Source organism: Zootoca vivipara, chromosome 2, assembly GCF_965207765.1.
Source record: "Zootoca vivipara chromosome 2, rZooViv2.hap1.1, whole genome shotgun sequence".
Classification (NCBI taxonomy): domain Eukaryota; kingdom Metazoa; phylum Chordata; class Lepidosauria; order Squamata; family Lacertidae; genus Zootoca; species Zootoca vivipara.
The window spans coordinates 53,682,065-53,708,433 of NC_142584.1; the positions used below are offsets into that span (position 1 = coordinate 53,682,065).

Genomic DNA, 26,369 nt, shown 5'->3' on the forward strand with positions numbered 1-26,369 from the left:
CTCACAAAACTTTTCTCATTCAGAGTTCACCAGGGTTAATTTTAAAGCGGAGATTCACTGTATGTTAAAGGAACCTCCTGGTAGCCATTTCCCCTCATCTGGGTGGTCCATAGTAAAGCGGACCCAGTGTTTTTTTCTTACAAAGTTTTTGCAATTGGTTCCCTTCAAGCTTGTCCGCCCCGGGGATTTCGTGCCAATTTAAGAGAACGAATTGGAGTGGACTTTCATCCTCAAAGTCCTTACCGGAGCCAAGCCTCAGTTGTGCTTTGCCTCGGTTGGGAGTCTGGGAAAGGAATTCCTTAGAGTGGGTTGCACCCATTTTACTTAAGCCTTTTTATACTGCAGTTCGGGTCCCCGACCCTGTTCCTGGACACTCTTAACTTCCCGAGTCTATGACTCACCCCCACGTCCTAGTGGTGTTCCTGCCTGCCGTTCGCGTGCACTAACTACTAGGCGGCCTGGTGCAGCTAAAACCCTATTGGAACCCTCCCACTGGTCATCAATTGCCTGAGGGTTCCACAGCAACTTCCCTGCCTCTTACACACTAGACTCATATCCTACTGAACGCTTGCCTACGCAATGTCAGGTCGGAACTGAGGAATACAGAGATACAGAGTAGTAGGAAAGGAACGGGCGCACTTGCAATCTCTGGTCATGGGTCATACCTAACAAAGGTCGCCATGGCAGGGGGGCGTCTTCACCCGAAGATTAAGAGCAGAGGAATAGGAAACAGAGCTGGGATAGCCAGATTCCCAGATTGGTAGAAAAGCGACAGTTTGCTCAGACTTCTGCTCAGTTTGGCAGAAGGGAGCTGGGACAGTCTTTCTGAGCTCTGCGTTTAACGTAAAGACTGTTGCCCTGGACCTCAGTTCTACCTTGTAACTGTGCCTGGCAGCCTTGCTGCAACTAAGGTCCAAAGAGGAGAGTAGAAAAGGATAGTCCAAGTGGAGAAATAGATTTTTAGTTGCTGTGGTTCTTAGCTCACCCAAGGTGTCCCCTTTTAATACTCACGACCGATCCTTTCAGTCGAATCCCGTTGTCTCCAGCTTCCAACTGGTTCCTGAAAAAAAAACAGCCTTGTCCCTTTAAACGTTGCTTCGTCCTGGGGGTCCCGCTTGGACTCTCAATTACTACCAAGTGCCTCGGGTCCTGAGGTTGGTTTACCCCCCTGCAAAAGAGGCAAGGGCGCGCTGGGCTCCCCTTCCTCAGTGAACCCGGAGCTCAAGGCAAAACTGGGTCCCCGAAGTGGTCGCCAAATTGTTGTAAAATTTAAGCTGGTTCCTATGAACCCAGAGAAATGGATCTTGACCCAGGGAGAGCTCAAGGATCCAGGCAAGCAGACGAATTTAAGCGTCTCCTGCCCACCAAATAACAGAGACCAAACCAGGACGTACGAAGCAAGGCACTTTTATTTTAACTGTTGCAACAGGGTCCTTCCTCTCACACAGGAGAACAAGGAAGGAACCCCAAACAAAGATGTCTTGCCCTTAAAAAGAAATTTGAAATTGGTTTCAGCCCACCCCCCAGAAGCATCATCCATATGTCACAGAAGGGGTGTAGCCCAAGACCCCCCTCCCTAGATTCATCATAGGTACATCATGAAAGGGGAGGTCTGGTGGCAGTAATCTGAGCAGTCTGGACCCTGCCCCCTGCCCCCCAAAACCTAATCAACAAAATTGAGAGATATTTACATTTCCCTGTTTCCCAGCCAAGTTAATCACACCCTTTTGTCTGGCAGTCAGGTATCAGGATGCCAGGGATTATCACTTTAATTCCTGAGACAATGAGAAGGTTCCCCCCACCCCACTTCTTCCTTGCAGAGGAACACCTGGTCAGAGAGAGAGTCAAAATGGTGTCAGAAAGGCCTGTCTTCCTGTGCTGCTTCAGACATGTGCCTGTACATTCATGTACATGTTTTATGAACAATTATTATATATATATAGATATGACCTCAAAATTCTTATAACATGTTCATAGGCTGCCGTGTGTGTATTGGGATAGTGGCGTGGTGGACAACTAACTCTAGTGACACTTCAATGGAAAGATAGCTCGGTAGAGTATGAGACATTTAATCTCAGAGCTGTGGGCCATGTTGGGGAGAAGATGCCTGCATTGTAGGGGGTTGGAATACATGACCTGCATGGTCCCTTCCAACTCTACAATTCTATAATTTTACCCATCCTGCCTATAGATGAATCTGGACAGAAGTGTGATAATAATCTCCATTTGACTGTAGTCCTTTCATTCATTTTTTTTAAAAAAATCCAGTAAGGGGTCATCATAGGATTACTGGGGATGGGGCTGTAGTCCTGGCACACTGCCTAGCCTTGCATTCTGTTACCCTGGGTCAGTCACCCTGCCCAAGGGGCAGGGCCAGGAGCTCAAGCAGTAATCACATGATGGCACCTTAGTGCCAGTGATGAATGAAGGGGGCTACACTTGATGCTACAACTTCAGAATAGGTGCAGGTCATGCTATGGTGGCACAGTGGGGTTGTTAACCCTTCCCCTGCTTGCTGACTCTGCTCTCACAATTCTTCCCTGGTCCTCCCCACCCACTTTATGGGGCAGCTTTCTGTGTTCCATTGTAAATTGAATTGTTTGAGTGGGTAAGGATTAAGCACCTCTTATATTCTTTCTTTTGAAGTTGGATTTCAAGTTGACCTTGTGGAAATCATTGGAACATCCAATTATAAAATAGCAGAATTAAAGTTGTCCCTTGAACCTGTCTTCAATAGCCACTGAAATAAAAAATGTTCTGGTTTCTTAGGCTCTAATTTTTGTAAACCTTTGGAGAAAGAAGCTGCTATACCTGAGGCATCCGCAAAAGAAACTCACTGGGCCCTAGTGGTACAAATTCAGTTTTTTCATATATTATATAAAGGTGCTCTTGACTAATCTTTCAACTAATCTTTTCATAATATGAAACCTCTTCCCATCTAGAATCTCTAGTCAGTGGTTATTACTGTACTTGTTCTTCTAAGTGGGCGTGGTTATCTTTTCTTCTGTGTAACTCCTTAAATAGTTGACAGTGTGAGCTCAGTGAAGGCCAAAGTAGAGGGACAAACCACACCCTTGCATAATTCATTTTTTCCTTTTACAAATATGTTTGTGTGTGTGTGTGGTCTTGATCAAAATAAAGGGTGGCTTCTGTTCATGATGAGAGGAAAGCTATTTGCATAGCTGCCAAGTTATCCCTTTTTTAAGGGGTTTTCCCTTATGCTGAATAGGCTTCCTCACGAGAAAAGGGAAAACTTGGCAACTATGGCTATTTGTTGATATAAAAAACTGTGCAAAGACAAGCTTCATAGCAAATATCTAGATTGCTCCTCACATTGCCCTTTTGGACTCACACTGAGATGTTGGAATTGGGAATTGTTAGTGTTCTGTGCTGAGATCATTTAGAACTAATGTCATGTTTTTAGTGGACATAAAATGGGTCAAGCACTCTATTGGCTGGCTGTCTTCCAGGGACTGTCATGTGATCCTAGTCCTAATGAAGTATAGTGCAGCGACTAAAACCTTGATTTAAATCTCATCTCTCCTCTGCCATGAGATTACTAGTTGGCCTTCAGTAAGATGCTATCTCTTTCTCCCTCCCCTGCAACACGAGGATAATAAGTGAGATTTTCATCATGCTATTGTTCATAAGAATTACTTAGATGTATACAAAGCACTTCAATTGCTCAAAGTGCTGTCTAAAACACTGTTAAGTACGTCGCTTACAAGTGTTAATGATACTACTATACAATTCTTCATGTTTCTGTAGACTAAAGATCAGCAACCCAGGAAAATGAAGTGCACAAAAAGAGTACTGTTTTCCTCATCCTCTCCTTATGAATCGAGTCCAGCCAAATCTTGTGGAATCACAGCTGAAACCTTAGGCTCTGCACAGCCAGGCACTGGCATGGTGAGTTGCTTTCAACTGCTAAGCTTTAAGGGAATAGGGAGTGCTGCACTTGGGGGTTAGAGAGCTGTTGCAAGGCTAAGAGATGCAGAAACTATACTGAATGCTATGGGAAATTACAATGCAAAAACTGGTAAAAGACAAAAGTGGCACTAGTTAAACTAGGTGTAGGGAGACCTGGGGTCTTTGGGATGTTGTTGGACCCCAGCTCCCATCATCTCTAACTATTGGACACACTGGCTAGGGCTGATGGGAGGTTGGGTCATGTTAAACAATATGGATGTGCCTTTTGTGGTGTATGGGCTGAACTGGACCCATAAACCCTCTTCAAAATTAGGAGTCTCTCCTCCCTTTGGCATGGTTCCACTGATAGGTGTACATAGCGTTCAGGAAACAGGAAGTAGTGCTTCAGTTGGCTTTTCCATATGTACCTTTTGCCCCCTGCCTTCTGGGCACAAGTCTGGGTTTTAAAGCTCAGTGAGCACTTCCCACCCACCTTTCTCCCAGGAAACCTCTCCCTTTAATGCAGAATCGAAACAAATGGCAATTCGGGTTTTGGGTAAATTGCCATTTGCTCCGATTCAGTAGTAAAGAGTGGGGCTTTGCAGGAAAAGAACTGGAGCAAAAATAAAAGTGCTTGGATGGGGAGCATTAAAGCACAGAACTATGCCTAGAAACACAGCACTCTGGACTCTGGGTGAGTCCAGTGTCTTCTCAGATATGTTCACTTGACATTTTGCTTTCAGAATGAATTAAGAGTATACTGCTGATATAAGCAAACAAAAAACAAAAAAAACCCTGCTCCTTATACAGTATCCTTTTTGCTGATATAAGCAACAACAACAAGAAAAACCCCAAGAGCCCATATAGAGTCCTTTTGTAGGTTCTCTATCATTAGGAGAAAATAACAGAGACCAACCAGAGATTATTGAGAAGCAAAGCAGCTAGTAAGCCTGATCTTCATTAAAGCTGTTGCAACAGGGTGCTCCCCTCCACACACAGGAGAGAGGAGGAGGACCCCAAGCCATGTGTGCAAGCCCTTATATAGACATTTTAAATTGTCCGCCCTGGAGTCCAAGACCACCCCCAGAAACATCATACATACATCACAGAAGGGTTGTAGCCAAGACCACCCCCAGATACATCATACCTACATCACAGAAAAGGCAGTCTACAACAGAAATCTGAGGGCATTGTTTTTACCCTGTTAATGGTCACTTGACTGGATTACCTGGGGAGCCTGGCCATTCTTTTGTAATGATAATACTTAATTCCTGAGCCAAGTCACAGGCTCATCCTATTCACACCTTCAATGTGCCCTTAAGGCAGGATTTGTGAAGACAGAGACAATGGGGAGGTTTCTGCATGAGGTGACTGAAAGAGTCAAAATGGTTTTAGGACTTTTCCTGTGGGTTTTAGACATGTGTTTTATATATTTATATACAGTAGTACCTCTGGTTAAGAACTTAATTTGTTCCGGAGGTCCGTTCTTAACCTGAAACTGTTCTTAACCTGAAGCACCACTTTAGCTAATGGGGCCTCCTGCTGCCGCCACGCCTCCAGAGCACGATTTCTGTTCTCATCCTGAAGCAAAGTTCTTAACCCGAGGTACTATTTCTAGGTTAGTGGAGTTTGTAACCAGAAACATCTGTAACCTGAAGCGTCTGTAACCCGCGGTACCACTGTATGTGTTTATATATTTATATGTGTGTTTGCTTGGTACATTTATGAGCATTTATCACATATATATAAAATCTAAAAATTCTTATAACACTGCGATAGAACCAAAGCATTCTGTTTATCTGTTTAAAATGGATTTCTCTCTTATAAAGGAATTCAATTTGGAAACTGGATGGGACTGCGGGTAGATGTTTTATATGAAGGAAATAAAATATTTAAAATTTAACAGCAGAACAGATTGCTCTTGCTATTTGCTTCTGATAAACTTTTATGTCTGTAGAACAGTTCCAGAGCAGTGAACATAGGAAACAATAAAGTACTGGTAACAAGTGAGCACTTCTACAGACAGAAGATTTAGAGTTTAGCAAAATAAACTCAAAACAAATGTAACCATTTGCATTTCTTTTCATGTGAATGATACAATGCAATGAAATGTGTTTATTTTTAAAACATCAGGGTCTTGGTGTTGTTGTTGTTTTTATCAGTTTCAAACCGCCATTTTCAAACCAGTTTTGTGGGCCAAAAGCAATATCTCATTTATCTGCATAATTTCCTGGCTTTTGAAATGTTTCTCAGTACTGTATGTGCAAGTAGCTGTTTTGAAATCTGGGGGCCACTTTAGGCAATACCTTTCCTGTTCAGAAAATAATTATCATGCAGGAAGAAAAGTACTCGCATTCATATAAAAATTGCACATATATAACCGTTGTGGCTTCCAAATATGTGGCAAAATAGATGTCGGCACTGGTGGCCAGAGTGTAGGGGAAAAGCTGTACATCTCCACTTACCTGTTGTTCAAACCACAAACTAATTTCTTTTCTTCCTCTTTACTATTTCTTCTTCCTCTTCTTCCTCTTCTTCTTCTTCTTCTTCTTCTTCTTCTTCTTCTTCTTCTTCTTCTTCTTCTTCTTCAACATGCGTCTCTTAAGATGCACAAAAGGCTTAAAAGCGATAGCAATTGGCTTCATGGTAGTGTGTGGATTTCACTCTCGGTCTACTCTGTTCAATGTGCCACACTAGCTTTTTTTTTAAAAAAAAAGGAAAGAAAGGAAGCACAAACAAACTGAATGTAATATTGCCTTCATTTGCATTGTCAGTAGTTTAGGTCATCCTGAAGACAGATAAGTATATATTCAGAACAAAATAAAAAAAATCCTTCCAGTAGCACCTTAGAGACCAACTAAGTTTGTCATTGGTATGAGCTTTCGTGTGCATGCACACTTCTTCAGATACACTGAAACTCAGAAGGGTGGTGGGAATGGGTTGGCTGATAGGTGTGGTGAACCTGTTGACGACTGTTAACGACTGCAGTTGATCTTACAGGAAAAAGCAAGGGGTGAGCTGACTAAAAATAACTTTATCATGTATAATGAGATAAGAATCCAATGTCTCTATTCAGACCAGGTCTCTCCATGGTTTTAAGTTTGGTAATAAGTTGCATTTCAGCAACTACCTGTAACCAGAGATTCTCAAGTATTACACTAAATGTTCCGCTCAGTTCAGAAAAGCAGAAAAACCCCTAGGGTTATAGTAGTGTGCTGGGAGAGAGAAGCCGAGTGACCTGTGACAGTCACATACTGACAAAGAGAAGGCTAATGGTCATTCTTCCTCATGACTCAGACAGGCTGTATATGCAAAGTATAGGATGCCAGGAGGGGACTCATTTGAAAGCTTGCTTCTTGGATCCGTATTAATGAAAGTGCTGTACATTTTTGTTTTGTTTTGATATAGTTGGACTCGTCATCAGTACATAAAGTCTCACTCGGTGAAGCTTCCTTGCCGAGCACAAGTCGTTCAAATGTAAATTCAAAAGAAGTCATTCCTGCTTCCCTGTCTCCAGAAAGTGTTATTCGTCAGGTTATATCTCTATTATTTTTTTCCTTTGCTGCAGTGCTAACCAAACATACTTCAGGAGTGTGTGTGTGTGTGTGTGTGTACTTTTAAATAGACAGGGCAGGAGAACATGTCAAATGATTCCAAAACTCAAAACTGCCTATCTATGGTAAGTGAGGACGGGATATTTAAATAGAAGTCACTCACATTGTGAGGCCTGTCCCAAACCTGTTGGATTATACAAACAGCTGCCACAAAGAAAGTCTAGTGTGCAGCTGCATTAAAAATAAAAAAGTACAACCAAGAATACACACTACTTGGCCACATCTTAATTATTTTAAACTTTAAGACAAGTACTTCTTCCCGCCCACCAATAAGGGATTATGAAGGAAAATGAATCCCTTTGACTTCCCTTTGACTTCCATTAAAAAAAAACAGCTGGACCAATTTGTCTTCTATTTGGAAAGCTTAATCCACTCCTGGACCCGTAAATCTCATCCAAAGGCTAAAAAATTAATAATAGATGTGTAAAGAATCTCTAATACAGTGAATGGGGGAATACAGAGCTTTGTTTTATGCAGTGTAGGTTGGAACCCAAAGTATAGATCAAAGTGGAGAGAGCAGAGAGTGTCTCAAAAACAGTTTGAAAAGTACAGATTCAAGGTGAATCGGGGGTAGGGCTTGGGCTGTGTAAATCACTACCTTTTGGCACCATCCATAATGCACTTTTGCTGAAAAAATAGCAGAACCAGGTTTTGGGTTTTTTTTTTTTACCCCTACCCTACCCAGAGCTTGACCCTGTAGGAGGTGAAAAGAGTATGTTTGTAGTGAACACATTTAGAGCACCTTCCTGTTGGCAGAATGTCCTACATAACATGGCTTTCCCCAGATATTAACATTACAACCATAGTTTAGAGTTAGGTTAATGAGAAGCACCAAGCCTTGAGCTTGTGAACTCCTTTTCCTTTGGTGCAGCCTAAAGGGGACTGGAAGCTTTTGCTTTTAAACCAACCATAATTCCTCATTATGTTAAAACTTGAGAGTTCTCTGACTAGCATAAAATGATGCTTTGTCAGGATCAAATATGATTTACAATCCTGACTCTCTGTCAAACTGTTTTTGAACTCTTGAGTTTCCTGAGTTAAGAGGCAAGCAAAGGAACTCTCCTTTGCTTAAACGTGGAAGCAAATGGTTCTCGTGGCCACTCTGGAGGAGAAAAGGGGAGAGGGAGCATGGGAGCCCAAGGCTATTGGTTCATAATGCAGTGCTGCATCAAAGCCCATTCTATGCCTTGTAGGACGACCTAAGTTTTGTTCCATTTCTTTCAGTGTCTACGTAACCCTCCAGAAATCTGCTGTATCATTAAAGCTTCACCAGGACCACTGAAAGTTCTCCAACACCCACTGAAAAGAAAAAGAGTGTTTCCCCCACCAGGAGCAACTGAAGGTAAAGCAGGACAGGGGATACAGAATATTTATTTATTGTGAGAACTCCTTGCACAAGGAAAGGTTTGGGGTTGTTGTTGTTGCTGCTGCTGCTGCTGCTGTTACTGCTGCTGCTGTTGCTGTTGTTGTAAACCAGGGGTCCCCAGACTTACCCGGCCTGCCACGCCGATCGTATGGAGGGCGGGGGAGTGCGCGCCCGTGCGAATGCGCGCACACACTTACTGGCGCGGTGGCGCGCTTCCAGGTTGGAAAAATCGCCGAAAATCGTTTGTGCGCATGCGTATGGGCCTCTCCCAACCCAGAAGAGGTCATTTCCGGTGCACTTCCGGGTCGGGGGAGGCCCATACGCATGCGCACAAACGATTTTCGGCACTTTTTTCCGATCTGGAATCGCGCTGCCGCACTACGCGCCATAAGAGCAGGCGGCGGCAGCGGGCGGCGGGGGTCATTGCGGGCCGGATTGGGAGGCTAATTGGGCCGCATCTGGCCCGTGGGCCGTAGTCTGGGGACCCCTGTTGTAAACTGTCAAAGCTCCTATTTTTGACTGGAGGAATCCTTACTTGTAAGTATAGGCCATGCCACAAAACTTCCCTTCTCTGATTGAATCTACAAAACAAATTGCTGGGGATATGAAGGGACATTGGGCTTGGACTTGGGTTCAAAGCCCAGCTCGGCCCAGAACTTGCCAGGTCACTGGGCAAATCATGATTTCTCAAACATTGTGAGAGATAGTTACAGGTAGGTAGCCATGTTGGTCTGGCGTAGTCGAAACAAAATAAAAAAATTCCTTTCTGTAGCACCAACTAAGAGACCAACTTAGAGACCAACTTAGTTTGTCATTGGTATGAGCTTTTGTGTGCATGCACAACTAAGTTTGTCATTGGTATGACTTTTGTGTGCATGCACATGAAAGCTCATACCATGGACAAACTTAGTTGGTCTCTAAGATGCTACTGGAAGGAATTTTTTTATTGTGAGAGATGTAGCTGAATGGTACAGCATCTGCTTTGTATGCAAAAGGTTCCAGGGTTCAACCCCTGGCTTGCCCAGGCAGAGCTGGAAATGTCTCTGCTGTAGTCTGAAACCCTGCAGAACCACTGCCAGTGTACATGAGATGCTTTCATGCAGAAAGAAGATCCCAGGTTCTGTCTAGCACCTCCAGGCCAGGTTGTAGATATGAAGGTGGGTCTCCTGCGTGGCAGCAGCAGGGAAATTGAATAGCTCTGTAAGTCAATTAAAGTGATATGTTTTCTCCAAAAAGTGAAATTGAAATTAATTCCCAATGCAAATTGATTTCTTTTTCAGATATTATTACCAGTTCAAAGTACTAGATCTACAGGAACAATAGGTAAGCACTGCTGCATGTAATGTGGGGTGGGGGAGGGAAAGAAAGGGGAGCACTTTCTAGAAACCTCAGCAGCAGCCTTCTTAACCTGGTGCCCTCCAGATGTTGTTGGACTCCCAGTTCCCATCATCCCAGGTAGCATGGACAGTGGTCAGGGATGTGTATATTAGATGTGTATATTAGAGTCCAATGACACCTGGAGGAAACCAGGTTGGGGAAGAAGCCTGCGCTTCAGCTGTATTGTATGGGCAGTGGGTTCAGTAAAAAAGAAAAAAGAAATGGACACCTAAGTCCTATCTGAATGAATGGGATAGATGTTCTTTATATTATGCTTATGCCCCAGTGATTTCAGTAGTTATTTTCTTTCTAACTTTTCAAAACATTTTGTTTGTCAGTGGTACATGATCTTCTAAGCTGCAGCTTTATTGTCACAGAGTAAAACACCTGAAAATATAGTTTGGGGCCTTTATTGTTACCTTGAGGGGAAGTATTTTATTTCTTTATGGACTTTTCTCTAAGGGTACAACATTTCCTTTACTTGTTAAAAGAGAAAAAAACGGGAAATTGAGAACATGGAATGGTAAGAAGAAGCTGAGCTGCACGTTTTGACTTTGTTAGCTTTGAAACTTAATGACACCTTCAAAAAAGATTCTAAAAATACTTACAGTTCTGGAAATCTATATTCTGGTAGGTAAAAATAAGATCAGGAATTATAAAAGTTAGTACAAGTGGCATTCTTTTACCTCATGTTTTGTATATACCACTATCCTGTATTGCAAAGCACTTCTTTATTGTAAAATGTGTGCTGAATATACTTCTGGTAGCTCTCAGCCTGATTTCCAAAACTTAACTTTAAGTGCTTCAGTTTAAGCCAGTTTAGGACAACAGCATCTATTTGTAAATCTTAATATTTCACATCATCTGGTCTTGTGAAGCTGACTTGTGTGTGAATATGGATATGGATTTGAAACATTAAGCTAAGATGTGTATATGTAGAAAAACGAGATGCATTTTGTTAGAGTCAAGCTACTTGCATCTGAATTCAGAATGAAGTTCTAACCTTAAAATTTGGCATAAGAAATGCTCTGTTCCTACCTACTCCTTTTGTGCAAGTGGACTCTGTGGTCTGCCCGCTTAGGGCAAAAAGTGTACCCTATGAAGTTTTGTCAGTAGCGTGATATTGACTGTACATTTATATGTGTAACTGCTTAACCTTTTTTGTTTTAAAAAAAAATGTAGAATGGTGGGCAGAAAGCTGCCCAAGTTCTGTACTGAATACAAAATCTGCACCACTGCATAAGCATATATAAAAAGAAAGTTCAAAGGAAACATTTTGAGTCTTCATTTGTTTAAAGTGGAAAACCATTTCCACCTGCGTGCACCCTCCCTACCATGAGTCAGAGAGAGTGGGAGGAAGACTGGATTGTCTAACGCTAATTACTAACTTTCGCTTATAATATAAAGGGAAAGAGTAGTCAGGTGACCCAAATGATGCAAACTGCCTGAATTTCAGTCTTGATTCCAGCCCGAACTGCTGGTATCTGCCTCTGCTTCCTGTCACTTATTTTCAGCTGCCATTCTGGAAGCCTAAGCCAGCCGCTGTAGCTGTGTTTTTATGGTGCATCTTGATGCATAAACATGAGCGGATCATATGTTGTCTCCATGCTGCAGAACTTTTTACCTGTTCCTTTCTTTACATAAGTGGAGCCATTGGGTTGTATCCAATAAAGTTGTCCTGCCTACACAACAGGGCTTCCACTTCCTTTCTTCTCCCCTCACACCACCTCCCCGTTTGCTCTGGAGACTTGGGAAAACCCCAGAACCGATTGGGAGAGGGGTGTGCAGGGAGAGCAGGTGCTGTTGCATAGATGGGTGGTAACCACTTTTTAGGTTCTCCCGGAAGGGCACTGAGGCTGGAAAGCTGCTGAAATATTTTTTTCAATAGCTCAAGCTAGCAGCACTCTCTCTCTTTCCTCCAACATTCTAATCTTCAAGATGGGGATAATACAGAGCTGGTGTAAGGTTTACAGTGTGTGAATTTGCCATTGTTCAGCCCTTCCCATCCTTGGAATCCGAGGCCTCCTCGGTGGAGGAACAGGGACATCAGAATTCCTCAGCAGATCTCTACACCACCAGTGATCCTGAAGAGCTGTTAGATTTTTGTATCCCTATTGCAGGTCACCATACCAGCTGACTGGGTTCCAGGCCATCTCTTTGCGTTCCACCCCTTGCTCCCAACACCACAGGAGCCTAGCAGAAGTTTCAGAGCTACCATCAAAGTGCTCAGCTACCTGCACACAAAGCTACTTGGGAGAAGGGGGAAGTATACAGAAGCACCTATGAAGATCAGCACAGGATGGAACTTCTGTCTCTTAGGGCTCGTCCACACTTCCACTAGTCTTGTGCCTAGAAAGCACCTTGATGCCAGTCAAAACTGCTGATCACATAAGGCTCTGTGGACATCCTTACAAATGTAAGGACAAAGATTTCAGCTAGCTTTATTTTGAAGACCTAAGTGCAAGTAGATACCACTCTGGCGGGAAGGTAAACGGCGTTTCCATGCGCTGCTCTGGTTCCCCAGAAGCGGCTTAGTCATGCTGGCCACCTCGGCCAGTAAATTGAGATGAGCTCCGCAACCCCATAGTCGTCCACGACTGGACCTAATGGTCAGGGGTCCCTTTACCTTTACCTAAGATACATGCAAAAATAAATAAATTCAGACTGACAATGCATGTTGATGTCTCAAGCAGGTGCAAAATGTAAACAAAATCTGGAGAACAATTCTTCAAGAATGGTGTATGGGTTATAGTGAAATGGTTGTCTACAGATAACTGTACAATCTGTTTCTGTCTTCAGAATATCATACCTTGTCACACTTGTTATTGATAGTGTACTAGAACTTGGATTTGGAGACAGCAGCATTAACCAAATTAGTCTGAAAGAATAATTTATTGCTTTTGCTCCATGTCCTCGTGAAGACAAAGTTGAAAATATCCACAATGCTACATGTTCCTGTGCAAATAACGCCAGCGGTGAAGGTGTTTTAAGATTATTTCAAAAGGTGCATTTGATGAAAATGCCAGATTTGATTAATATTTTACCATGAAGATGTGGTCGTGCTAATTTAGGCCAAATGACTTTTATGGACTTTAGCTCAGTAAGTACTGGGGGGATGAGTTTCTCTTGCCTGACTAAGGATGAATTTGGTAAGAAATTATTTCTGGAAGAGTAATCAAGAAGGTGAAGATAATCTTCACTGATTGACGGTTTGCTACTTTTTTAATAACTTTATTTAGACTGTGGAGCTTAGTCTCTGCATGGTTTCCTTGATGCTATTTTCCAAAACATCAAACAGGACAAGGTCACCACACTAGGAAGATTCACCTCTGATGGAGGCCTTCAATGCTGTTGACACAAACACAGCAACGTACTTTGAATGACAACAAGTTTCTGATTCCAGCTGGGAACCATCTGCATGAGGTAGCTGTGCAGGGTGTCAGTTTAAACTTCATCTTGCATAATATAAGCCTGGTGGAGGTGAAGACAGAATCTGTTCCTAATGAAAGCCCTTGGTTATACAGAAGAGGACCCCTCCAACCAAACTCTAGTCCAAGGCTGGCTGAAAATAATAATACTTCTTGATAAACATGTCAACAAACATCTAATTGATTTATGCAAGTCCTATCAGTTGATGACTGCACTTCAAGTAGTAACTTGTGTATGTGAATGACATGTCATGAATTAAAGACCACCAACAGAAATTCCATCTTGCAAGAAACATGTGACTTTTCAATGGAGTAGCCAGACTAGATATCTCACCCTTCCTGCATTGTGCCACCAGTGGGTAGAAGTCAACTGGGCTCCTGGAGAGATAGTGACATCTTTTGGTTGGCTGGTAGGAGCCAATCACAGGCCCCATTTAGCATGAGATGGGCATAGCTGTCAAGTTCTCCCCCTTTTTAAGGGAAATTCCCTTATGCTGAATAGGCTTCCTTGCGAGAAAAGGGAAAGCTTGGCAGCTATGGAGATGGGTATGTGTGGAGATGACCAGAATGAGGAGTCTCCTCTAGTCTGCCTCACATGTATACTAAAGGTGAAAGCCAAAGTCAAAGTAACTTGTGTGAGATTTGGGTTGCTCCTGAATTCCTGTAAAGCAAACATGAATTTCTTGTATTGACTAAGAGGTTTTTTAGCCAGGTAGGCGATTGCTATCCTCACCCTCATGGGCCATCTTAGGTGCAAGGAACAACTCACCTGTCGACCACCTGACAAATGCCAGAGGATTATCCCATCCACCTATCAAAGTACCTTGCATGGCATGTGGGAACCACAGCACAAAGTGATCTGCCATGCCAGTTCTGTGCTTGGCAAAGTGCCAAATATAGGGTTGGCTAAGCTGGCTTTCTGCAGAAATAGACTGTGTGATCAGGATTCCCAGCTGATCTGCTTTAAACCGTCTGTGCTTTAAACCATTCTTCCCAATTCAAGTTATGAATGAAGCTACTGACTACATAGTCCTGTAATTTATTAAAATGCCATACTGTTTTCCACTCTGCCCTTCCCCTGCCCAGTTAAATTGGACTGGAAACAGAACATGATTCTGTAGTATCCTACTGGACACGGTTGCAAGACACAATCATAGTACTCATAGAAGTAGCTGCTATTCCCCAGTCAGTGGAACTGCTTGAGAAACAAGGGCTGAAAATAATCCTTTGAAGGATTTTAATGACATCATCTCAGATGAGTCACATTCTTAACTTGTGGGAAATGTGCAGTGCAGATTTGACGCCTGATCATGTGCTAATAGCGCAAGCATTTTATGGCATATAATGGGATTTATATGCTGAGCCTGCTGCTCATGGGTAAGTATTTGCAGAATTGGAGCCCCTCTGGACATGGCATTTTAAAGTGCAGCAGTGAAAATAATTGAGAATGGAATTAGCAAATGTGTGGTGTCTGCTGTTGCTTTCACATCACCAGGAAAAAGGAAAGTGGGAGAATGCTTTCCTTCTTTCTATTCAGAGCATTGTAGGTTTGTGTAATAACACTTATAGAGCATGCCAATGGACTTCTTTCACTTCATAGTTACAGTTTGCTGAGCCCTGGGAAGAGGAAGCAGGGAGAGGAACCTGAATCTCACAGAAACCTATGAAAGGTAATGAATGGAGCTCTGCTTAGCAAGCTTGCTTTTACATTTCTCTGTCACGGCCCACATGCGTCACTATATACATTTACACAGTCTGATCAGCAAAGTAGTCCGTGGCGAAGGGTCGTAGCTCAGTGCCAGGGCATCTGCCTTGCAAATGAAAGATCCTAGGTTCAATCCCTGACATTTCCAGAAAACTGTGGATGAAATCCTGGAAAACTGCTGCTACGTAGTTGGGTGGACAGTACTGAGCTAGATGGACCAAAGGTCTGACTCTGTATAAGGCAGCTTCCTAGGTTGATTGTTCTGGTAATGCAACTGTACTTTAAGGGTAGCTGATGGGGTTCCGGTTTCCGCCTGCAGGAATGGCGGACCTGTTTTCCATCTCTCTGACCTTCGTAAGGAATTTGGCGGTTGCTAGGGGAGTAAATGGCAACCCCCTACCCTCTCCGGGGGTTACGGAGAGGGGCCGCTGGCCCGCGATGCCCCCAGACCCACTCCGACTGTTTTTGGAGTGGGGGGAGCTTGGGCTGAGCACTTACGACGGCCAGGACTCCCGGACGCTAATCTGCATGGCGGGGATTTCCATGGTTAAAGAAGATAATTAGGCTTAAATCTATGGACATACTTCAGAAGGAGGGGAAGAAGCGCTGTTTACTGCTGAGAATTTTATGCTGCTGAGCGAGAGGAGTCAAAGAATGTACGGCATCTGGAAGAAGGATTGATGGGGACGGAGCGATAAGGGAAGCAAGTTTTTATTTTTTCTTCATATTGTTGCCTCGTATCTTCCCGGACGCGATGTCCTGGCTTGTTTGGAGTGAAAGAGAAGCAAAAGACTGTGTGAGTTGAACTTTATAGCTGTTGTTACTGAGCATATTTCTTAAAGATGTGAAGTTGCCGATGAGAAAAGCCCCCCCCTAGTCAGACGGAAGGAGTCCTGGACGCGTTCGGAGGATTTATGAGCTGTGACGCACTTTAAATTGGAGCAGCGACCTGAAGCTAAGTTCAGCTATAGGGCAAGGAGATCCATTAATTTACCAAGAGTTCATGGTTGGATGTTTGGGTCTCCTGCCTGAAAAAGCTGTAAATTCTATAAAGATAAATAAATCGTAAATCTTCATGGCTATGAGAGAAAATGAAAGTGATTTGAGCCTTTTAAGATGGCGCTGCTACTCCGTCGCAACAGGGAGCTCCACTAAGAAGATTTATGGGGAGGCTGGACTGATTAACTCACACAGGAGAAAGAACATCTGTGAAACTTCGTTTGACATTTATCTCAGCAGCTGGAACAATCGGATGAAAGTGGAAAACATCTAGGTGACTGTAAGGGGAAGATTTGGAATATTATGAGCTTGGAGGACGATTTGAACTTTAGAAATAAGACGGCAGTGGACAGTTGCGAGGAATTCCCAATTTCTTGAAGCATGGGAACCCAAAAATAAATTATTTAGATGATTTGGCATAACATTCGGTTTGATTGATATATATATGTGTATAATTTGAAATATTGAATGTGATATAATTGGTTTTAATTGGAAAATTAATAAAAATATTTTTTTTTAAAAAAAAAATTTAAGGGTAGCTGATGGGTCTCAAACCCTTGATGAGTTAGGGACTTCCCCTGCATGCAAAGACAGGATCTGGAGGATTGAGTGGATAAGACCAATAGTCAAGAAGGTGGTTTCTGCACATGCAAGTGAGGGCAGATGGAGCTCCGCAACTATCTAGGTAAAAGAAAACTGATACTAAACTTCTGCCTTGTGGTATATCTTTGGGAGAAGAAAGGCTAAGGAGTAACCCTACACAAATCCGGAGTGGTGTCCCTAAGACAGTCAGATGGTGTCTTGTATTCCTCTTTCTGGCAACTTCTGCAGCCAGGCTGGTGCCCAATGTATTACTCTGCTTTCTTTTGGACCTCATCAGGGAGGCTGAGAGGCGGTCTTGTCATCTGGGCAGCCCAGGACCCCCATGCACACTGCCCAGGCTTGTGCCCAGGGAGGTCACTTCGGTGCTGCTAATGCTGCAGTTTGACTACACCCCTGGAGGCATACTCCATTGTCTTTTGGTGGATGTCGGCAACAAAATTAAGGGAGCAGTGTTCAAAAAGTTTTCAGCCTGATCTGGGCCTTTACAGGTGTGTTTCAGAATCATTTTGTATAATACTTCCTGGGTATTACAAACAGAACAAGAACTAATGCCAAATCTTTGGGCTCAATGGGCACTTACTGCTAGTGATGAAAGAGAGTAGAAGCTCTCTGTAGTGTTTTCTCCTATGTGTTAGTTGGACATACCAAGGAGGGATCAGGATGGTAATACAGTATGCACACCCGATATTAGTCTGAAAGGGCCTGCCACATACATGACTGGGAACCCTGATTGCCCCAGAGTTCCTAAACATGGGGAGAAGCCCTTCCAAATGAAACCTGGATATTGGTGGGGACAGGCCCCAGTAGGTAGGTATGGACTGTTGTCTTTTCACATGCTCAGAGAATGCATGGGGGAGGACAACTAACACCTGTCAAGAACCCCTTTCCGTGCCTCCTTCAGCACTGTGGCTGATGCCTAATCACTCACCTTCCCTGTCAGTGACCCGTCTTGGGACTTGGAGCAACATAAAAGTCTGCATATTCTGCTGCTTCAAGCTTAAGTGAGGCACTATCTGAGGGGAATGTGCATGTGCAAATAGGAATACTTAAGCAGATCCACACATTTCAATCATGATCTGCATTTAGAGCACATAAAATAATATTGGGGACTGTAGCTTGGGGTGCAGGGAATGGTAGCTTTCTGAGGGGGAACTACAGTTTGCAAGATCCTTGTACCGGGATCATGTGCTTTAAAAGTGTGTTGAATGTAATTTAAATGCGCGGCTCGGGATTGCAGAGAAAAGGGGAGATTGTGGCTGCTGCAGTTGGAAAACTTTGTGGCCATCCCAAGGTGAGCCTCATTCATGGAAATTCGTTTAGTTTTAATCTGGACCTTACTAAATTACTCTGAGAAAGTAGCATGTTCTTAATTAAAAGTTCAGAATTTTTGGTGCTGATAAATCCAGAGTTCCAGGTTCTGCTATTCCTGCATTGCAGGGGGTTGGACTAGATCAGAGCTTTCCTGTTAGTGTGTCGACTGCAGTGTGTACAGTACTGTGTGTCACGTGAATGTTCCCGCGCTCCTCCTGGGGCTGGAAAGGGCTTAGTTTAAGCTCTGGTTTGATTGTAAAACTGAATTACTGTGTCATGAAATGATGCATGTCTAAAAAGTGTGTCGCCAACATGAAAAGTCTGGAAAGCTCTGGACTAGATGATCCTCAGGGTACCTCCCAATTCTACAATTTTATTATTCTAATTCGGGCGGGAAGCAGAACCAAAGCAAAAACACCTGGGGGGGGGCAAGCTTTTATTTTTTCGCCGCCTTGCATCCCTATTGTTGACCCTTGTTGGATTGAGGGTGAGGGGTGCGCAGATCCTTAAAACATCTCCAGAGGGGCTCAGGAGTTCCACATCCTCCAGGGTCAAGGAATTCCAGTCGGGGTGTGGGGAGGAAAACCAGACAAAACTCCATAAAGCTATCCCATCCAAAGCGCAAGGAGCGCTCGGTAGTCCCTATTCCCGTCTGCGTCTTTGAATGAGGCCTGTTTCGTGCTCAGTAAGCTAAAACTCAGCGGATCGGAGGCGATGTTGGCGGGAGAGCCCAGGCCGAGCGCCTCCCGCTTTCCTCCCTTTCCCTTCCCTCTCCTTTCTTGCACCAAAACATCCCCAAGCGCCGCCGCTCCACCAAGCCAAGCAGGGATGGCCGTGTTCCCCACGTGGGCTGGGTCGGGCCGGGCCGCGCGGCCAATCCGCTGCCGGGAAGCCCGCGCGAAACCCCGCCCACCCGCCTCCCCCTCCCGCCGCGGCTGCTCCAAGTGATTAATTTTTGTCATATGACTGTCACACCGAATGGAGTCGGGTTCGCGGAACTAGCCGGCCGTCGCAGCTCGCGCGCAGGGAGGGGGGAGATCGCTCGCTCGCTCGCTACTCCGGGCTTGGCCCCGCCGGGGCGAGAGCGGCGCGCTCCCAAAATGCCGCCCACACCCACCTTGTTGCAGAAGCTCTTCAACAAAAAGAGCGGCTTGGTCTCCCCCTGCAAGGAGCCCCGGGAAGAGTGCATCTTCAGGTAAGGGGGCAGGCAGGGGGCGGGTGGAGAAGGGGCTGGGGCTGGCCCTTGCTTGGTTCCGGGGTCGGATCGCGGCGGTGCTGATCCCCATCCCCTCTCTCGCTTGAGGGCACTGCTTGGCTTCCTTGCTGCTGTTTGCGGAGTCGCCTCCTTCGCCTACCATGCGAGCCACGCCGCCGATTCTTCTCTCCCCATCCCTAACTTGACAGATCAGGCTCTCCTTCTCTCCCAGCTTCCCCCCCTTTTCCCCCCAGGAGGAGGCGGAGGGGCGGGCGGGGAGTTTTCCTGGCACCGACTTGCCTTGGCGGCCACACAGCCGATCTGCCTCCCAGGCGGAAATCACACGGATGTGTGTCTTCGCCATGCGCCAAAACTTCGCGCAACGTTGTTTCTACTTTTTGAGGAGCTCCCTCTCTCTCCCTCCTCCTCCCTCAAGTCGTGCTTCTTTCGCCCTCGGAGGATTGTGGCCGTCACGTGCGTGCAGAGCCGAGTACCCTCTCCCCCCCCCCCAAAAAATCACTTTCTTGAGTTGCAAAAAGAGAAACGACTCCCCTCAAAAAGGGAGCCACTTCCCCCTGCTGCTTCTCAAGCTCTTCATTTGGGTTCTGTTGGGGAAAGAAAAGAAGACCGGCTCTCTCTTCCTCCTCCTTTCCCGGTGGTCAGTTTCCTCCTCCTTTCTTCAACTTTGAAGCACTAAATATATCATTAAATTAAAAATATATGATATGCCATCTGCACACACTCTGCTGTCTTGAAAGTGGAAGCGACGCTTGACTCCCTGGCAAGAGCCACCTTAAATCTTAAGGAGGGACAGAAAACACGAACTTTCTGGCTGCCAGTGTAGTGTAGGGTTACCAGAGAAATCTGCTTGATCTTGCCATAACAGAACCCTGCCTGGCTGGGCGAGGGTACCGAATAAATAGGCTCCAAGCCAAGGATCCTTCTGTGAAAGCCCTTTGTGCCTCTCGGAAAGTTCCTTTTGCATCTCGTTTCCCTTTGTAATAATAATAGAAACAAAACGTACATTTCAGCTCTGTGACTGTGCAAGAGACTTGCCACTGAACTCTCTGGGCTTGTGATATTCTTTCTTATCCTTTTGCCTGTTGATGGCCCAGTACAATCCTAGAGCTATGCTGCTTATATTGGGGTCGCAGCAGTAGTCAGAAATTGAATTGTACTGTTGGCACCAATATTTAAGCACTGAGATCAGAATATTACTTAGAAGCCTTTCCATTGTGTACTCAGCCAAAATTGTTTCTGAATCTCCTGTGCATATTTCTTGGACCTGGGTTCTACTGAGTTCTGCAGGAGTGACTTCCAGGCCTTAGGATGCAAACCTATGCACCCTTACGTGGGAAAACTTCACTGAATTCAGTGGGACTTATTTGTGAGTAATGAAATAGGGAGCTGGGCTGCACATGACTTTCACGATGAGGAATAGTATGGTGTTGAGTCTTCTATCATCCCAATTCCATTGCTGCTGGAAAAGAAAGTTAGTTACCAACTTTGAATTTAGTATTAGAAGGCTGATGTGAGTGGAAATCATTTGCTTAAATTACATAACAGACAATACTACAGTCTTGTAGAGGCTGCTAGATGTTGCCACTGACTGACTTCACTTTGACGAAGATTTCACTATTCCCACAAAATTTCTATTTGACACTTGAATTATTTTCATTGTCTTAACCATTCCGTTCAGTTAAACTATATTTCAAAACATAAAATAGATTGTCCTGAGGCTTCTTTGTGGAACCACTTACCAGCTTTGTTTAATTTTATACACAAATGTGTTACTGTTTGTTGGCACTGAGCATTGATATCGCCTGGTAATATTAGCAAATAAACCTACTATATTCTCACAGTAAAAGTGTTCAGTGATTAATTAATTAATTTAATCTTTTTGTTATACAAAAATGATTGAAAACAGCTAACATGATGCTTTTAAGTAGTAGGGGCCATTGATAAACCCTTACCCTCACTTTTCTTTTTCATAAAGTGTTGTAACTAAGGACAGAAAAATATTTAAATCAGTTTCTGTCTGGTCCCCAGTTCTGACAGTAACAATTTCAGAATAACATCGTGGAATAAGCACATCATGACAAAATATAGCTCAGCCTCTTAACGTGTTGATGACATGAATGTTTTGTTAACTGCATGCAAATTAAATATACAGATGAGCTATGAACCTTTTATACATATCCATTTTTACCTCAGTACCAATCAATTTGACTGTGCCACCTAGTCTTCAAGGACACCTAAATTAGCCAAAACAATCAATCCTAGCTGCATCTACTCAAAGGTGTTTTATAAGCAAACCTAACGCTGTATCTATCTGGCTATTTCTAGTGCGCCGTTTTATTAGAATATCAATATGAAAATGGGAATTCCTTAATGACATGTGAATAAACAGAAGTCAATAAAAATTGTTTTAGAGGTTGACATATTAAAGTCAGTGTTTAAGAATATACATTTTTTAAGAACATATACTTTGAAATAAATATTTCCACAAATAATAAGCAAGCACAGCTTTTAACATGCTATGTATTCCTTTCATGGCTTGGTCATGTATTCTATGGTTTCTGCTCTCCCATTTGGTTCTCACCTTTTCTACTGTATTTATAAAGTATTTTCAGGACAGTACTTTGCAAAGCATGCAAAGCCACTTAGCTATGGTGAAATGCTAGCTAAGCATCAAAAGATTTTCATGTACCGTACATAATAGGCTATGTACTTTTCACAGTTGTAGATACTTCAGAGGTGGCCCTATTAACAGGGTGAGGTGGTCTTTTGGGTGAAAATATTGTCACTTATTTAGAGGCATATATCTATCATCATTGGAGGATGTTTGGGTCTTCTGCATTAGGAATCGCATGCAGGTCATTGGAAATATGCATTGGGTTGAATCCAGACTTCATCTTTTGCAAATGGAAAGACTCCTGTCCATGGAAGGCTCTTGGTCCAGCAGAAGGACCTTGCGCAGGTGTAAAGTGGGGGAAGTGACTTTTGCTGATTTTCACTTCCCTCGATGCCACCCCCCATACTGTTCTGGAGGGCGCTCATGTCTCCACATTTTTTCTGAGCGTGCAAGGACCTGTAAGGGGAAGGGGGAATCGACAAAAGTCACCTCCCCCACTTATGCTGGAAGGAGCAGAGCTTGGATCCAAGCCATCGGTTACATCTGCTGAAGACATATCCTGCCATAAACATTGTGCACTTTATTTTAGTCTCCTCATTAAATAAGGGGTTGACATTTTTATTTGGTTACAACTGATACCAAAACATACATAAGTAGGGATGGACTTGGGGACCTACCTAAGACTTTCTATCTGCATTAAGTTATTAAAAGTTTGTTTTCTACCCAAAGATATAGCAAAGTTATATTAGTTAGGTAGCACGTCATGGAGAATAGGTCAGTTGGCAGTTATTTGGCTGTGGCAGCTAACATTTCAGAGGCAGCATAGTCCTTGGTACCAGTTGCTGAAGAAATGGAACAGGGCATGAGTTTCTTGTCTTCATCATTGAAATCAGAATATGGTACTAGTTCTTGTATTCTTTTCTAGCTATTTGGTGGTTATTGGTGTGGTTGCATATCCTCAGTAGTGTATTTATTTCACCCAAAGAAAGCACTGGACCTGGCACATTGCACAATTCTGTGTGGGTATGTCATCTCTGGTGGGCCAAAGTGTTCTGTCAGTGCAGGACGTGCTTTTGACAGCATCTTGCATCCAAAGAAAGTGTTGAGGCAGACATCCATATTATAGAAGAAGACTCCAGGAGGTGTGTGTGTATCATTTGGGGGTGTCTCAAACTCATTTTGGGGGTTCCTTATTTCTTGCTGAAGTCTGTGTTGTGGATTTTGCGTGTTGAGCACATTGGGGGAAATTATCCTCCATTCATGGAGATATATGATACTCATAGCTGTCAAGTTTTCCCTTTTCTCGCGAGGTAGCCTATTCAGCATAATGGAATTTCCCTTAAAAAACGGGAGAACTTGACAGCTATGATGATACTGTGTAGATACTGATAAACCTCTGTTCTTTTTTAAAAAGGTGTTTTGATTGAATTGTGATGTCATACAAATAAGCAACTGGGAACTAGTACTAACCAACTTCAGCACTGTCAAGCAATGTAGGAAAGCAACAGTGTGGTGTGGGGGTTAGAGCGTTGGATCTTGGGGGCAGATCTACATTCAGAATCCCGCTTAGCCATGAAACTCATCGGATGACCTTGGGCCACTTACCATTTTTTAACTTAGCGGGTTTGTTGTGAGGATAAAATGGAGGGTGGGTGGAGGAAACTATGTATGCTGCCTTAAGCTTCTTGGAGGAAAGGCAGGATAGAAATGTAATGAGTAAATGTTGTAAGTGGATGGGCCAACAACAGGGCATTTCTTACGTTTTTGCGTTTGGTGCAATGCTTAGCACCCTGTAAATCCTTAATCAATATTAGTTTGTTGTTGTATAACACTTTTAAGAACTAGGATATTAAATCATTCACAAAGTAGAAGTGAGTATTCCAGCCAAGTCCTTGCTTGCTTTTCTCATTCTTCCAGAGGAAGGAGGAACAGCAAGACATAAATTGCAGTAAATATCCAGATGATAAGGTGGCTCCTTTATTTGGAAAGATCATTTTTCTTAAGAAAAATAGCCATCCATGGCATAAACTCAGGGTGGCTTGGAGTGGCTGTTGGCATTTGGATGGGGTAGGTTATTGACAAAAGAGTACAATCAAAATTCTTATTGGAGGCCTTTTATTTTACCTAAAGGATACTGGGTATCCTGTTATTCTCCCCAGTACAGATTTTTACTTCCTTTCCCCTGTCATCAGAACTGTTGCTTATGAAATTTATAGAGCAATCCTATGCAAGTTTACTCAGAAGCAAAACCAACTTTGTGTAAGTGGAGGTTACTCCAAAAAAATATTGTTAAAGCCTCAAGGATATGTTTTAGTTTTTTAGCTAAACTTACAAACCCACGAGCCCAGGTTCAGAGCTAACACTAAACCAAACCATGACTTAGCCCCAGGTATGAACATAAGTAATTTGCACTTCCTGAAACAATGGACAAAAACTTCCTTCAAAATCTGCACTTCTCCAAATTTTGCAGTGCAATTCCCCAACCAAATAATGTGTTCAAGAATGCATACGCTAGGGTGCGCTTCAAAATGCATATATTGGTGACAGCAACGTTTAAACACGTACAGTAGTATAGTAGGGGAAACTTTGCATTAAATGTATTTTTAAGCAAAATTGCAGCTGAAATCTTTGCTCTGAGAATCTGCAAATTTGCTGCTTTGTGCTAAGCCACAGTTTGGCTTAGTGTTGCATGCAGATTGGGGTCGTTCATGCATGGCTAGTAAGCGGGAACTCAGCTGACTTCATTGACTCGCATGTGGGTTCATTACTTAAGAGTTTTTTGGTCACTGCACACTATTCCCTTGAAGCAACTACCTGAGATGTTATGTCTCAATGCATTTTCCTGAAAGTGTTTAGATTGCTTCCTGGGTATGCTCACGAGCCAGTTTTATAGTTGTTCTAAGCATGTCCTTCATCAATGCTCCCTTCCCCCATTTTTCTTTACTTGACTGAGTAATTTGTTTTATTATTTGAATCCCCTCAGCTGTTTCAAGTCAGGATTCACCCTTGAGGGCACAAAAACTCATAGTATGCTAAGTCCAAATTTGTGCTCTTGAAGGTAGGCGGAAAATGTTCTTACACTTACTTTTAAAATGGCAAATACTGAAATACTTTTGTAAACATCAAGTTTATAATAGGTCTGGTAGTATGTTCTGGTTTTTGTTTTGTTTTTTACAAATGACAAAACTTGCGATCAGTTGAAGAACACGTGACGAAAAGTGCTTACTTTGGGCTGGGTTTTCCCTTATTTATTTAAACATCTAGAGTTGTATCCAGTGCTGCAGTTCTGCTTGTGAAACAGACTCCATGCAAGCAACATAACTTCCTTTTCTTCTCCTTCCAGTGCTCTGCCCTCCCCGCTTTCAAGGATTGGAGAGGGGCACTAGGAGCAGATTCAGGGAGTGCTTAGGTGGAGGAGAGGAAACTGAAGTCCCGTGATGTCAACAAACCATAGTCTACTCTAGACTGGAGGCTGGGGAAGGGCAAAAACTCAAAATCTTTCTGGAGTGATTTTGACAGTTTAGTGTGTATAGTGAGCCTGCCCATGGGCTCAGAAGGAGAGAGAAGGTGGGGGGTGGATCCTTTGAGTATATATTTTGCTCAATAGAGTCTTCCTCAAATGCAGCAGAACTCACCAGTGCCCCAGGCTATGGTTTCTTGGCTGGAACTCCAACAGAGGAAAACAAAAGAAAGCCTAAGAAAAGCATAGGACAGCAGCAACAGGTCTCTAACCTTTTTCTTCCTCCACCACCACCCTGCTTTCAGATGTTCAGCCCCACTGTAAGCCTACTTTCACCTGGAATATGGGCATTATGGCTTCCGTTCTTTACCTGCTTACCTGGGAATAAGCACCACTGAAGTCAGTAGACCTCATCTGAGTAAAAAAATTCCTTCAGTAGCACCTTAAAGACCAACTAAGTTTTTATTTTGGTATGAGCTTTCGTGTGCATGCACACTTCTTCAGATACCAAGATACTGAAGAAGTGTGCATGCACACGAAAGCTCATACCAAAATAAAAACTTAGTTGGTCTTTAAGGTGCTACTGAAGGAATTTTTTTATTTTACTTCGATCCAGACCAACACGGCTACCTACCTGTAACCTCATCTGAGTAGACAAGGAAGAGACTGCACTGTAGGCCAGGTAGCCTCTGAAGTGCCCTGTCTTCTGTTCCTATTATTATTATTATTATTATTATTATTATTATTATTATTATTATTTTATTTAT

At 43.4% G+C, this 26,369-nt stretch overlaps 2 protein-coding genes across 6 annotated transcripts in view; both read left to right on the forward strand.

Moving 5' to 3' along the window:
• Positions 1-11,538, forward strand: part of MEIKIN (meiotic kinetochore factor) — a 30,369-nt gene extending 18,831 nt beyond the window's left edge. The window contains exons 11-15 of one of the 4 annotated variants that reach the window (XM_088661895.1): positions 3,769-3,909; positions 7,318-7,386; positions 8,748-8,865; positions 10,170-10,212; positions 10,729-11,538. In XM_088661895.1, the coding sequence (XP_088518021.1) occupies positions 3,769-3,909; positions 7,318-7,386; positions 8,748-8,865; positions 10,170-10,195 (354 nt within the window). In that variant the 3' untranslated portion in view covers positions 10,196-10,212; positions 10,729-11,538. Of the gene's footprint in view, positions 1-3,768; positions 3,910-7,317; positions 7,444-8,747; positions 8,866-10,169; positions 10,213-10,728 lie in introns of all 4 variants that reach the window. The other 3 variants (XM_088661893.1, XM_088661894.1, XM_088661896.1) reach the window with 3 other exon arrangements.
• Positions 11,539-19,263: 7,725 nt separating this feature from the next.
• The window catches only part of FNIP1 (folliculin interacting protein 1), an 86,769-nt gene continuing 79,663 nt past the window's right edge, over positions 19,264-26,369 (forward strand). Inside the window, exon 1 of one of the 2 annotated variants that reach the window (XM_035105431.3) lies at positions 19,264-19,507. In XM_035105431.3, coding sequence (XP_034961322.2) covers positions 19,275-19,507 — 233 coding nt within the window. In that variant the 5' untranslated portion in view covers positions 19,264-19,274. The remainder of the gene's footprint in view (positions 19,508-26,369) is intronic. The other variant, XM_035105433.3, reaches the window with a different exon arrangement.